The 12783-nt window shown below is 51.8% G+C and overlaps 5 protein-coding genes across 5 annotated transcripts; 2 read left to right on the plus strand and 3 right to left on the minus strand.

The window, feature by feature from the left end:
• Positions 1-63: 63 nt before the first annotated feature.
• On the minus strand, positions 64-2700 carry C7974DRAFT_390135 (VHS domain-containing protein). Its single transcript, XM_046141445.1, has 6 exons — positions 2457-2700; positions 2317-2404; positions 2191-2266; positions 1848-2141; positions 578-1798; positions 64-528 (listed from the first exon to the last, which is right to left on the minus strand). The coding sequence occupies exons 1-6, from the start codon at positions 2542-2544 to the stop codon at positions 328-330; spliced, it is 1968 nt and encodes a 655-aa protein (XP_045998958.1). The 5' UTR covers positions 2545-2700; the 3' UTR covers positions 64-327.
• Positions 2701-4277: 1577 nt separating this feature from the next.
• Positions 4278-4794, minus strand: C7974DRAFT_306421 (membrane-associated, eicosanoid/glutathione metabolism protein; the record flags this gene model as incomplete). Its single annotated transcript, XM_046138080.1, has 2 exons — positions 4278-4467; positions 4520-4794. The coding sequence occupies 2 exons, from the start codon at positions 4792-4794 to the stop codon at positions 4278-4280; spliced, it is 465 nt and encodes a 154-aa protein (XP_045998959.1).
• A 248-nt stretch (positions 4795-5042) lies between these two features.
• C7974DRAFT_147428 (mitochondrial distribution/morphology family 35/apoptosis) lies at positions 5043-5724 on the minus strand. Its single transcript, XM_046135702.1, has 4 exons — positions 5657-5724; positions 5570-5607; positions 5445-5515; positions 5043-5393 (listed from the first exon to the last, which is right to left on the minus strand). Exons 1-4 carry the CDS (start codon positions 5695-5697, stop codon positions 5292-5294), a joined length of 252 nt encoding a protein of 83 aa, XP_045998960.1. The 5' UTR covers positions 5698-5724; the 3' UTR covers positions 5043-5291.
• A 116-nt stretch (positions 5725-5840) lies between these two features.
• Positions 5841-8549, plus strand: C7974DRAFT_390145 (exosome complex exonuclease-like protein Rrp6). The gene is made up of 2 exons (XM_046141446.1): positions 5841-6273; positions 6323-8549. Exons 1-2 carry the CDS (start codon positions 5923-5925, stop codon positions 8345-8347), a joined length of 2376 nt encoding a protein of 791 aa, XP_045998961.1. The 5' UTR covers positions 5841-5922; the 3' UTR covers positions 8348-8549.
• A 1968-nt stretch (positions 8550-10517) lies between these two features.
• On the plus strand, positions 10518-12542 carry C7974DRAFT_147580 (major facilitator superfamily domain-containing protein). The gene is made up of 7 exons (XM_046135704.1): positions 10518-10731; positions 10778-10928; positions 10976-11088; positions 11139-11301; positions 11349-11465; positions 11519-11843; positions 11893-12542. The coding sequence occupies exons 1-7, from the start codon at positions 10683-10685 to the stop codon at positions 12475-12477; spliced, it is 1503 nt and encodes a 500-aa protein (XP_045998962.1). The 5' UTR covers positions 10518-10682; the 3' UTR covers positions 12478-12542.
• The last annotated feature ends 241 nt before the right edge of the window (positions 12543-12783 follow it).

Raw genomic sequence — 12783 nt, forward strand, 5'->3', positions numbered from 1 at the left:
CTGTGCGTTGTGGTGGGGTTACAGAGGCTTGGAGGGGCAAACGATGATGATTGACTGCACGTCAATTATCGATGACGCTAGTGAGGCTGAGCCATGGACGGGGAATTTTATTAAACTAATCCGTGAATCCGGCACGGACAAGGGAATTTGTTAGTTTGCTGACTAGATTCCCCACCCATGTAAGGAGCCAGGGACCCATGACATGCCTCAAATTGCACATCGTGTACAGATAAAATGTAGGCAGGGAGAAGCGCTCAATCGGCGGTTCTTTTTATACTACAGGCATAAAAATGGTATCTGTCTTTTCCGACGGTTGTGCCGAGCCTCCTATGAGACGCCCAAGCTGGCAATCTCGCCCTGTTCACTCTTCTGCTGCCCGCCAAGGGAGTAAGATGCCTTCCACCGCATCTTCACGCTGCTCCCGTTCCCTCTTTGTACATTGTTCACCCGTATGTTCTGTGTGATCCCGTTTTTCTGGTTAGGTGCCAGTGTAACACCGGACTGAGGCTCGAGTTGCAGTTGCGCTCCCTTTACCGCGTTAGCTCGATGTGTTGTGTTGCAACTCCTGTTTGCTTACCTTTGATGCTGCAACCTGAAGTGTCAGACCAGAGATCGGTAGAGGTGTGTTGTTCGATACTCGAGAGTTGATGTAGAGGGTTGTATCAGTCTCGCGCGAAATGCTGAAGAGCACGTTGATGCTCGAATTGACGACAGTAATTTCCTTCGAGCTGTCTGGCACCGAAGAAGCAAAGGTCCACTCATCGTCATCATTAGCTGCGCTTGTACTGCTTTGAGCCAGATTGGACGTCGGTCCAAGGATATCACCCCCTAAGAGGTCAACAGCGGCAGATGCTGGCGCTGGTGGCTTGATTGACTGTTGATACTGGAATGGTGAGCCCTGGCGAGGCGTCGATGTGAGAGCCGCGAATGGATCTGGCGTTCGCGAGGGCTGAATGGAGCTAGACGAGAATGTAGCAGAAGGCGTTGGTGAGGAGATTTGTTGCGGAGGCGGTGTTGACCGTGATCCTGATGAGAAAAGATCGGTGATGGCCTGGTTAGATGCCTTTTGCTGCTGTGGAACGGGAACTCCTGAAAGACCAAGCACCGATCCGTTCGAAGCACCGAGCGAGATGCTGCCTGACTGGCCATAGCTGTCACCGGCCAGGGACAACCCTAACAAATCGTCCTCCAGAGCATTGCCCTTGCCAGCGGGCTGTGCTGGAGCAGCACCCGAGGATTCTGCCGCTGCAGGAGCTGATGCAGGCTCTGGATCACCAAAATCGATGAGGTTCAATTGGTTGTTCGCACCCTTCGAGACTCCAGCGCCACTTCGTCCTAGTGTGCCCTGTGGGATCTTGTTTGCGCCCTCGATATCCCCGTCCTTGATTAACTTGTATCTTTGTATAGTGCGATGTATGCTGTCGTTGATTTCGAACAGCTTGGCGACGGCTTCTGTGTCTTCCGAATCTTCTTCACACATCTTGTGGATCTTCGGCTGCGCGTTCTGCAGAGCACTGGCAAGCTCTTCAAAGACGTCCCCCTCTTTGAGCTGGTCTCCAGGCTTGTATCCCTGCAACATCTCTTCGAGAATTCTGGCTTTCTGTTGAATCTTACCGACTTCCTCTGCGGCCTTTGCTCGCCAATCTGTCTTATTCCTTTGGTCGTAGCCAGCCATTACTTTCATAAGCTTATTGGCTTCTTGCAAGTCTTGGGGTCCTCCACGGCGAATTAGCTCTTGGAGCTTAGCAGATTGCGCTTCTCGTTCTTCTGCTTCCATTTCGTCTGCGGATCGAAGGTTCTGCCTGGAATTAGCGTATTCCTACTCCCATCACAATAGCCCAACGCACATCACTGGGATTCAACACAGCAGCATCCTCCTTGCGTACTTCCGGAAACATGTATCCTTTGTAGCTCAAAAGTCTGTGCATGTCCCTGACGAAACCCAAGTCATCCTTGTACCGCGAAGTCTGACATATTGTCTGCCGCCACTCTTCGATCAATTCGAGGATTCGGTTCTGTACGCGCGAGGAGTGCACCGGTGGGCGCTCGGGGAAGCGACGAACGAGCTCGTTGAGGAACTCCTTGGTACTGATTTGGAGGTGGAACGGATAGCCGCAGTTCTTGACGCAAATATCGAGGAGCTAGAAGTTGGTGAGCGGTAGGTCGAGTAGGCGGGGTAGCTGTCCGTACGCTGAGCGCAAGCAAGGCCACGTTCTGATTGCGGTGGTTGACATAGTGTACTATCGACACGGCTGCTTCGCGGGGTCTGCATATCCGTGAGCCGCCTGTTCCGTCCACTGGGTGGTGTATTCATACGCAGAGCCTTTCTTTTGGTTGATCAGGTCGGTGATTTCGAGATTCAGCGCGAGATTTGGCTCGAAGTTCTGAGGGTCGCACGCCTGCACTGTTACGGTCAGTCGCCTACATCGGCCAAACCACAATTGCCGTATTCGTACAGATGAAGCGCTGCAGCGGCGAAGAGGGGGCTTCGCCAAACGCGCCATAGCGGTCGCGGGCGGCCATGCGTGCAGATGCAGCCTCCATTGCCGCCGCCGATGGAGCTCTGCTGGAATAGTTGGGAAACACGGTTGCGCACGGTTCGCGAAACTGGGGGGTAAAGACAGGTAGACGTATGACGAAGCACCCTATGCCCGAAAGAGGTGCAGATAGAGGCGTGGGAGTTGGTGTGGATGGCGGGTATCTGGCCAATGGTGGGTGATGGCGCAGCAGCAAGGCACTCGAAAGAGTAGCTTGGCGCGGAGCCTCAAATCGAATCAGGCTTCTTCTGTCCTCTCTGACGACTTCACCCACAACACGCTTGCAACATTAGAGGTTCCTTCCATCACTACGATGTCCCCAGTGACTGGCTGGTGCTACTAAGTTTTGAGGTTGCGACGATCACGGAGGCGAGAACCGTCCATTCCGAGGACCAAAAAGGTACCTTGGTACTCAAAGTAATCAGCCCTATCAAATACATTGTAGCCTCAACACATCAACAAGTACAACGGGAAGATCTGTCCTACAGAGGACAAGATTCGGAAATCCTTCCGGTCACTAAGATGTTACTCATCTCTCCATAACCCAGGTAGCTATCGCGGTTGATCCATAGTCACCAACGGACGAGAACTCCTTTGTAGCTTCGGTATAGGCGTATGATGCACCCGATTTGCCCAGAATTCACGTTGAGGATCAGGAATGTACGCAGATAATCTCGTCTCCATGAAGTCCTGACGTCGTACATCCATTCATCTTGTTTCATCATCACACACTCTTTTCAGTCGTACATCTCCATTTAATCATGATCAAGTGTAAGCTTTTGGCCGCCTCGACCCTTGCCATAATTGCGCCTGCACGTCCTGCTATCGAGATTAGCAGCAGTGAGAAGTGCTCCTATGCCAATGAAGCACACGAGTTCATCTCGCCTGTGATCTTGGGCCTCCTACGGCACTGTCCCTGAGGCCGCGACCTGAGACATGCCGTCTCACTGCCTCCTGACCAGACTTGGAAGCGTCTTCTCAAGGAGAACCCCAATGGTCTCAAAGACAGAAATCAGAGCATGGACCAGCCCATGGTCAACGAGGACAGCATCGATGGAACATCGTTGTGCACAAGAGCATTGTCGCCAACAGTACACAGATCACCGCCACTCTCGAACCAGAGTTGGTAACAGACAAATTTTTGATGACGAGCAGATCAAGCTGAGCTCCGTGGTAGCCTCTAAGGGCCTCTTGCTGGCTTGTTCGTCATCAAACACCCGTTCGTCGCCAACTCTGGCTGGATCGGATAGGGCGATCGAGATACAACTAGGGCCAGGAGCTTGGGTAACGTACATTGGACAAGATACCCTCCTGCACAAGATCAGCCACGGCTATGGTCTGCTCGATCCCTGTGACTGGGTTCTTCAGGGGCAAACCAACTTCTTTTGATGGCTTGAAGCTGCTGTGGAGATTGTGGAGTTCAGTACCTGTACGCTGAGAGATTAGTACCGTAAGCTCGAGGCTGTTCGTGGTTGGCAGACGGCCAAATCCCTGAGCCTGATCTGATCTCGACCATTCGGAGTCGGTACCACCTGATCATGGTCTTACTACCCTCTCGTTCATAGCGGATGGACGATCATGCCGACACAAACGTGAATAGCAATATTCTGTACATATTTTTTCCTACACATACATTATACTCGGACATCCTATGCGCCTATTCTTGATCGACCGTCATTTCGCATCTCGTATTCTTGCATGAGCCGTGTCCTGCTGTCCCGTGTATTGCGTAAGCTGCAATTATGCAGCGATTTGTAGAAAATCCTTCACCAGATACGCAGTATATCCAGCCAATGCGACAAGCACACCCTGTGACCCGTAGTATCCTATGATGCGCCCAGGGCCCATTGAGTTCTGTCTCATGAGTCCAAGCTCGACGTGACTAATTCTAAGCGCGAACAGGGTACCAAGTGCCCAGTTCAGGTATGTGCTTCGCAATGGTAAGTATGAGGTTCGATCCATGTGCCAAACTGTTGACATACCGGTTCGCCCCATTCAACTCAGCAAGCAGCGCAATGGCCAGTGCAAGCGGCACGTTCTCAGCGAAGTTGAGCTGCGCCCGCGTCGCAACGTAAAGAGGATCCTTGGTTCCTTGTGTGCTGTCTGTCGAGTCGCCCATAAATGTCTCGGTGGTGAGTCGGTGGTACACAATGCGGTTCTGCAGGAAAACATAATAGGCTGCAAAGGGCGCGGCCCAGGTTGCTGTCGCGGGTGCAAGGAGAGGCATGGGAACACCGAGGCCGATTTTGGTAGCCATTTTGGATATGAATTGGGCTGATTTGGGAGAGAATGAAGTGAGGTTAATGCTGCGCGGATGGATGGAGCTTAAGATTTAGTCGAAGCTATCCCGTCATGACGTCGACAGGGATGTTAGCGCGTTGTTGATGTGGATCATCTGAGAAACATCGTGAGATCAAACAACATCTTGTAGCTGCTCGATATACCTAAACACGAACAGTGTTGACGGGTGTTATAGAAAAAAGATGGGACCCGTTACTCTTTCTTGAATGAAACGATGCCATAGAACGGTCAATGAAAACCAAGAACGGTCTGACTACAGTGGGGTTCGAAATACAATATATTTGAAGAGCTAGATGGAATATACATGGGTATCGTATCGTACATGCGTGACTGGTTTCAGAACTCACGTCGTTATCTTCGGATGCGTAGTGTTGTACAGCTATGAGCCTGCACTTAGAAGCGATATAGTCTACCGTTTCTACAGCTCTCGTTAGCAATGGTCCTGGTGACCATTTACGTCGGACTGACCGGCTTCATATGTTCGGCATCATTGTCCCTGTTGTCATCCCGGACTTCCTTCAGCATTTTGTCGATACCTCGCTCGGAGAGTGCTTTCTACAGCCGGGATCAATTTAAACTCTTGTGTAGGTAAATGGTATAACATACTGAAAGACACTTCTCGTACTGATCGAACATAGGCTTGCATTCATCTGTTGTCGACGTACCCCTCAAAAACTCTTGATACATTGTTAGCAAAGCTCATCTGACAATTGAACTGAAAAATAACCTACTCTCGCTATACCATTTGAGGAAGCAGTTGTCATATTTTCTTCCAAGGTCAGCAGCTGCTTGTTATACAGAGAAAAAAGCTTTCGTACTCTTTGACCTCGTTGCACTCTGGCGCTAATGATGCAGACATGATGTTGGTGCAGAACGGAGAGAGACCCACCGGCGGCGAGTGAAGGTCGCGCCTGCCTGCAGCTCTTATCGATAGCGTTGCGCCAAGACATTGAATTTCTGCGACTTCTTCGAAAGTTGCGACAAGCGCATTTCCTAGCTACGACATCGCCTGCGTCAGTACGGACGTTGTGCTGTACAACGCCACTCAACCCACCGTCAGAGCATGCACAACTAGTGAAGAGTCATGGAATCATTCAAAGCACTCCAGGACGACATTTCCCAGGCTTTAGTCTCGACAACGCGGTCGGCTACTCGCATTGCAGGCACAGACATCGCTTTCCAGCGATCACTCGATCCAGATGTTGCTGCAGCCCTCGATGCGCAGAATGAGCGCCTTCTCCAGCTTGCGCAACGCCTTCTTGAAAGCGCTGCCGCAAGCTCGGACGCCGTAGGTCCCAAGCTACCCGACGTCGAATCCATAGACGGCAACTGGAGGGCGGTCGTTGATGTCATCGACAGCTTGCTTGAGAAGGCGGACATAAGTCTCGACGAATACACGGGAGTTGTGAAGCGATTGAGCCCCAGCGCGGATCCGGTAGGGAAAATTTGTGTATATTCTATGAGCAAAGACTGACAGAGCACAGGCTGCCACAAAGCCACGACCCAACATCGCCGAAAAGAAGCACCTCTCAAAGCCACAGCTCACGTTTGACCATGTGCCAACGAATGACGAAACTGGTCCCTTTCGCCCATTGCTAGTCACAAAGCCCCATGCAAAGATACCACTTGAGGAATGTTTGAAGACCTTCAAAGACAGCAAAGGCCGAGAACAGTACCCGCACCCATACCAGACCGAAATCGAAACCTACGAATATCCGCAAACTGTTTACCAACATGCGGAACCAAAGCAATACCAGCCATTCGGGGAAACCACCGCTACATTTGTTGACACGCCCGAGGCGGTCGACGACATGTTGACTGAACTGAGAGAGGCGAAAGAAATTGCTATCGACCTGGAACATCACGACAACCGCTCTTACATTGGCATGGTCTCTTTGATGCAGATCAGTACGCGCGACAAGGACTGGATAGTGGATACACTGATGCCTTGGAGGCGGAAGCTGGAATGTCTAAACGAAGTCTTCGCAGATCCTAGCATTCTGAAGGTTTTGCACGGATCGTTCATGGACGTCATTTGGCTTCAACGCGATCTTGGACTCTACCTGGTTGGTCTGTTCGACACATACCATGCTGCTCGATCTCTAGGTTACCCGGGCGCAAGCCTAGCATACCTGCTTGAGAGACATGTCAGCTTCAAAGCGCAGAAGCAGTACCAGATGGCGGACTGGCGAACACGACCACTCAGCCAGGAGCTCTTCGATTACGCTCGCGCAGATACCCACTTCTTACTGTATATCTACGACAAAATGCGGAACGAGCTAGTTGAGAAGTCGGACTTCTCCGACGCTGAGAGGAACAAGGTGCATGATGTACAAGAAAAATCGAAGGAGTACGCCCTGCAGCGGTACGAGCACCCAATATACGATCGCGAGCTGGGTCTCGGACCTGTTGGCTGGCACAAGGTCGTCTCAAAATCGCCTGTCACATTCACGTCACAGCAGTTTGCTGTATTTAGGGCAGTGCACGAGTGGCGCGACAGCTTAAGCCGGAAAAACGACGAGAGCACCTTCTTCATCATGCCAAACCACGCGTTGTTCAGTATAGCTCGAATGATGCCCCTAGACAAGCCGGCACTCTTTACCGCCATCCAGCACGTCTCGCACATCGTTCGGGCTCACGCGGATGAACTTATAGGAGTTATTACACGGGCGAAAGAGGAGGGCCTTGAGGGACCTGAGCTGAACGATGTTCTTACCAAGATCGCCGACATGAAAGAAGCAGAGAAAGTAGCGAAGTACGCATCTGATCCTCCAAAAGCGACTGCACCCGTACCTGCTGCTATACCTGCTGCACCGGCACCATTACTCAGCGACGTTGCTGTACCAGCAACTAGAATGTCGTCATCAGATTTCTGGGGCACATTGTCGACTACACCATCGACGTCTGATCGCCAACGAATTCTCGACATCGCACTCGCCCTTCCATTACCACCACTCACCGCGGAAATATTTGCCGAGGCCAACGCCAAGTCCGAGGCGAACACACCAAAAGAGAAGCCACAGTATCTTACCAAGGATGAAAGACCACAAGAGGACCAGAGAACCGACATGTTCGTTGTGAAGCAGCTCGGCGGTAAGAAGAGGAAGCGGGCAGAAGCCTCAGGGCCCGAAGATCAGGCCAAGCCCGCACTGGATCCCATGGTCAACAATGAGATTATGCTCGATGGCGAAATCGAGGAAGACGACGAAGCAGCAGCGCGATCAGCCCGCAAAGCAGCCCGCAAAGCCGATAAAAAACAGAAGAAGCTGGAGGCGCAAGCTGCGGTGCTTGAAGCTACTGGTGAAGCTGCTTTTGACTACGCCAGCGCGCCCACGGTCCTGCATGCCGCGGACGAGCAGGCAAAGAAGGACGCAAGGGACAGGAAGAAGGACAAGAAGGAGAAGAAAAAGAAGGGCTTCCAGGGCTTCGCAGGTCTTGCAGATGCGCCGAAGGGGTTGCCGAGGGCACAGAAAGAAGTTGCTGGAAGGACTAAGACGTTCACGAAATAGGGCGTGGACGATTGGCATTAGCTGGGCGTTCATCGGCGCATCATCAGTCATGCATTGTTCTGTACATAGTATTGCATCATGATACCTGGCTGCGGCGGTATCAATCGAGAAGTCAGCCTTAATAGGGCAATCATTACCCAACGTCCAGTTGCCTTACGTGTATATGCAAAGACGCATAGCTCTTAAGTATTGTGAACCTAATACAGCTTCAAACCAAAATGTCCCCACCTATACAGACCGCTCTTCTGCTCGTTGGAATGAAAACGCACGGAGCATTATGACAGACCCAGAGAAGGTGCGATAGTTGAGATAATCGCAATGACGACGAAGCAGAAATTGACCTATAAATGCCTCGTCGATAGCGCGTCTGGACCTAGCCCAATTGTTGTCTGCTGTGTGCAATTCAACAAAATTGACGGATTGTTTACTTGCAACCTCCAGCGTCTCCGTTGTCTCCACCCAGGTGCAGATGAGCCCAACACGTTAATGGCGGTCTGCCGTTCGATGGAAAGGGATAGGTACAGACGAACGCATCGATCGACATGGACTATCCGAGAGTAAGTCAAGACAGAGAAGAACAGGTCGTTGCAGGATCGCAAACGTGCAATCTGTCCAGTGATAATGAGATTGTCGGACACCGCTTGCCTGCCTATCCAAGTTAAGGTACCATTTGCGGTGCGAGTGGACCGTGGTGATCTGTGCAGCTCGCAGTGATGGTGGCGACACGGACGGTCCCTATATTCCTAAGAAGCTAGAGGTTATGAGATAAGGATGTAGCAAATGCTGCGGTGAAGCTACAATGAAAGCGAGAAGAAGCGGAAGAGGATACAGATGATCTGCAGCGACAGGTCAAAGAACATGTGTGGGCGCTCCTGGAGGAGCGCAACGATGTACGTACAGCGAAGACTTGTAGGTCACCAGCGAATACTTCTGACCAGAAAGGGGAGCTGCGAAGCGAACCTTGAAAGGCACTGCTGTGCCGGACCGACTACGATAACGCATACTCATCCGAAGTTGTGGAGAATGTGGAGACAACTTCGGACAGGAGAGGGAAGCAGTCAATGTGCGCGCAACAGAAAACGTCGTACAACACCTCGGGGAGGCATCTAAACAGGTGAGGTCACGAGACCCGGTTACCGGAACCGAGGGTACTCGTCCAGATCCAACTGCCGTGAAGGACAAACCACATGCCATGGAGGCTGCGTAAGCTAGCCAAGCTGTCTACCTAATACGCGCTGTATGCACGAGTTGCTGGTGCACTACTCATCCTGTCGGACACAACGAAGGAACTGGACAGATGATTCAAGCGAGGCTTGGGAAAGTCTGACGAGCAGTTTGAAGTAGCAGGTCGACGGAGTGACATATTTGTGGTGTTTGTCTTGACGGAAGTTAATGTTAATTTGATGCAGGGTGACCCAAAGACTTCGCGATGATGGCTGGGTCTTTTCCCGGCCCTTCAACGACTCGACGTGTTAACAGCACAAGACAGACAGCATGAGTATGCATTTTATTGGTCAGCTGCTACTGGCAAGATCACACTGTGTACATACCGACAATCGTGGCGGCTGCTTGGCAGCCTTGCTCAATTGACGATTGACGTAGTCGTCGTGCCGAAGAAAACCCTGGATCCACAAGACTCCTCACGCCGGCCGCGCGTGAATCAGTCCGCCCACGACAGGCATCTCAAAGCATGAAACTACCAACATCATTCCGAATCCCGAGGTATTGCAAGTCGCGATCTCAGTTGATACTCGTGCATCTGCCGAACTTGCTTCCTCCTCCTTCGTATGTCCCACAGTGCCAAGAGGAGGCGCTCAGAATGATTGAGTGCCGCAGCCGCTATCCATGCGTTATAACCGTCAAACCTTGCCAGCCAAGGAGCTGCCCCGCAAACCGCCCAGCCAAAGAGGGCACCGCTCTGATCTTGTGGCGCCAGTGACAGGTCTTGTATGGACTCGGCAAGCATGAGCACCATAAAAAGGCCCTGTTGCAACACATGCCCCATGCCGCGGGAGAAAGGCCGTTCGGAGCTAGTCGAAGCCAAGTTGAAGCCCAAAATGATTGTTTTCTGCCTCAGAGCAACTGCCGAATCTTACATCCAGATTCTGATTCAACGCCGTGGTTCCGTCGGGGAGCGCTATGTAGCGAGCCGTGACGGATGGCCACCTTATATGGACTGTGCTCTTCCCCAGATCCTTTACCCCAGACTGACGATTTAGACCCCTGACTCACGGACTAAGCTGTGTGGGTCCACGGCGCATTACTGTAAAAGAGAAGTTTTCATAGATATTGTCCGACTCTCCCCCATCAGAGCAATTCAGTAGACTTCATCATCATGGCGCAGTATGAGTCCGAAACCGGAGAGAAGGGGGACACTACGCTCTGTAAGTTACGCATTCGAGGGATCACTGCCAATAGCTAACGTGAAAGATTCAGTTGAGGGCGGAGCCACCTCACCAAGTGACCGCTCCACTGATGAGTTCACCTGGACTGAGGAGGAGGAGACAGCTGTCCGACGCAAGCTGGACAGAGTCATCGTGCCGCTGACCACGTTCCTCTACTTGCTGTGTTTCCTTGACCGGTATGTTCGAATCGATATTCGCCACCCGTATGTTCTAACTTTCAAAGTGCGAACGTCGGAAATGCACGTATCCAGGGTATGGCAACCGACTTGAATCTTGTTGGCTATCGATTCAATTGGGTTACCTCGGTCTTTTACATTGTCTACATGTTTGTCGAAGGTGAGTCCCCATCTCTCATGCTTTACAGTTCGCATAACTCACAAATCCAGTGCCATCAAATATTCTTTTGAAGAAGATTGGTCCGAAATGGTACTTGCCGTTGCTAGTCGTTGGCTTCGGCTTTGTCTCGCTTTGCACAGCTTTCGTTCAGAGCTTCGAAGGCTTGCTGGCTGCTCGAGCCATGCTTGGTGTCTTTGAAGGTGGTGTTATGCCGTAAGTGTCCTTCGTCAACACACATTGCACTAGCTCACATGATACAGTGGTCTTGCGTTCTTCATCACTTGCTTTTACAAGCGCAACGAGCTGTTGTTCCGTATCGGTATCTACGTCTCGGCTGCCAGTATGGCTGGTGCTTTCGGTGGACTCTTAGCTACAGGGTAAGTTGACGAGGACTGGTTCTACTACAAATGGTCTAACAGAGCTTCCATAGATTAGCCCGAATTCCTGCATGGGGTGCATCCGGCATGATTATCCACACGTGGCGCAACATCTTCTTCTTCGAAGGTCTCTTCACTCTCCTTGTTGGACTCGGCTCACCCTTCTTGATGCCGACAAGTCCAGGGGAGTGCTGGTTTTTGAACGAACGCGAGCGAAGGATTGCGCACGATCGTTTGGTTTCAAAGACTGGAGCCGGAGAGCACGAGAAGGTCCAACCTCGCCATGTGAAGCGGGCGGTGCTCAACATCACCAACTACATCTGCGCGTTCGGTTTTTTCTTCATCAACATCACCGTCCAGGGTATCTCTCTGTTCATGGTAAGTTCGGAGACTATCATCATGTCACCAGTGCTAACGTTCGACATAGCCCACCATCCTGAGGGATCTTGGCTGGACAGCCACCAAGGCCCAGCTCTACTCCGTTCCCCCGTACGTCTGCGCGTGTCTCGTAGCAATCGGCATCGCGTTCGCCAGCGACAAGACCAACCGCCGCGGTATCTTCCTCGCCGTGTTCACCATCCCCGCCATCGCCGGCTTCGCCATTCTTCGCTGGGTCACCGATCCTAACGTGCGCTACGGTGGCATCTTCCTGATCACAATCGGTGCATTCCCCGGCGGTCCCGGTTTCCTCGCCTGGGCGACCAACAACGCCGGCAACCCGTCTGTACGCGCCGTATCAACCGCCTACGTTGTCACGCTCGGCACGGCTGGTGGTATTCTTTCGACCTGGACATACATCTCCAAGGACGCGCCGAAATACCCAACGGGCCACACCATCAACTTGGTTGGTCAGATCTGTGTTTTGATCTTGGCTATTGCGGGTATCATCTACTCGAAGTGGGAGAACAAGCAGCGCGACCTGGGGAGGCGCGATCACCGCCTCAACGGCTTGAACGAGGAGGAGATCAGGGATCTTGGATACAGACACCCGGAGTTCCGATACATTCACTGAGGGTGTCATTGGCTGGGACAGGACACGGGCCTGCAATGGCTGGATTTAATATTTAACACGTTTCCATTGACTCAACTCATGGACCGAATCGAATTGTTCGACTCTAAACGGTGGTTTTACTTTGACGTGATGCATGCCATGCAAGTTACTTTCGACAAGATCCAAGCCCTACGTAGCCTGAAACCGCTGACAACTCTCACACATGTGTATTCATTATTAATCAAGCAAACACGTTCGTCCCGCAGAGCCTCAATTTGAGGGTCCTCCAAGAGCTAATGAATATCTGGTGCTCATGCGAATAGCGTG

This window comes from Boeremia exigua, assembly GCF_020726555.1.
Source record: "Boeremia exigua strain MPI-SDFR-AT-0100 chromosome Unknown C7974scaffold_4, whole genome shotgun sequence".
NCBI lineage: Eukaryota > Fungi > Ascomycota > Dothideomycetes > Pleosporales > Didymellaceae > Boeremia > Boeremia exigua.

Bases quoted from the DNA above. Each gene is read 5' to 3' on its own strand.
- C7974DRAFT_390135 (XM_046141445.1), bottom strand. From the start codon at position 2,544: ATGGAGGCTGCATCTGCACGCATGGCCGCCCGCGACCGCTATGGCGCG. The intron at 2,267-2,316 runs GTATGAATACAC...ACGGATATGCAG, and splicing joins AACCAAAAGAAAGGCTCTGC to ACCCCGCGAAGCAGCCGTGT. The intron at 529-577 runs GTAAGCAAACAG...AACGCGGTAAAG, and splicing joins TTCAGGTTGCAGCATCAAAG to GGAGCGCAACTGCAACTCGA.
- C7974DRAFT_147428 (XM_046135702.1), bottom strand. From the start codon at position 5,697: ATGTCTGCATCATTAGCGCCAGAGTGCAACGAGGTCAAAGA. The intron at 5,516-5,569 runs GTAGGTTATTTT...CAATGTATCAAG, and splicing joins CCTCAAATGGTATAGCGAGA to AGTTTTTGAGGGGTACGTCG. The intron at 5,394-5,444 runs GTATGTTATACC...TCCCGGCTGTAG, and splicing joins AGTACGAGAAGTGTCTTTCA to AAAGCACTCTCCGAGCGAGG.
- C7974DRAFT_390145 (XM_046141446.1), top strand. From the start codon at position 5,923: ATGGAATCATTCAAAGCACTCCAGGACGACATTTCCCAGGCTTTAGTC. The intron at 6,274-6,322 runs GTAGGGAAAATT...GACAGAGCACAG, and splicing joins TGAGCCCCAGCGCGGATCCG to GCTGCCACAAAGCCACGACC.
- C7974DRAFT_147580 (XM_046135704.1), top strand. From the start codon at position 10,683: ATGGCGCAGTATGAGTCCGAAACCGGAGAGAAGGGGGACACTACGCTC. The intron at 10,929-10,975 runs GTATGTTCGAAT...TAACTTTCAAAG, and splicing joins TTGCTGTGTTTCCTTGACCG to TGCGAACGTCGGAAATGCAC. The intron at 11,844-11,892 runs GTAAGTTCGGAG...CGTTCGACATAG, and splicing joins AGGGTATCTCTCTGTTCATG to CCCACCATCCTGAGGGATCT.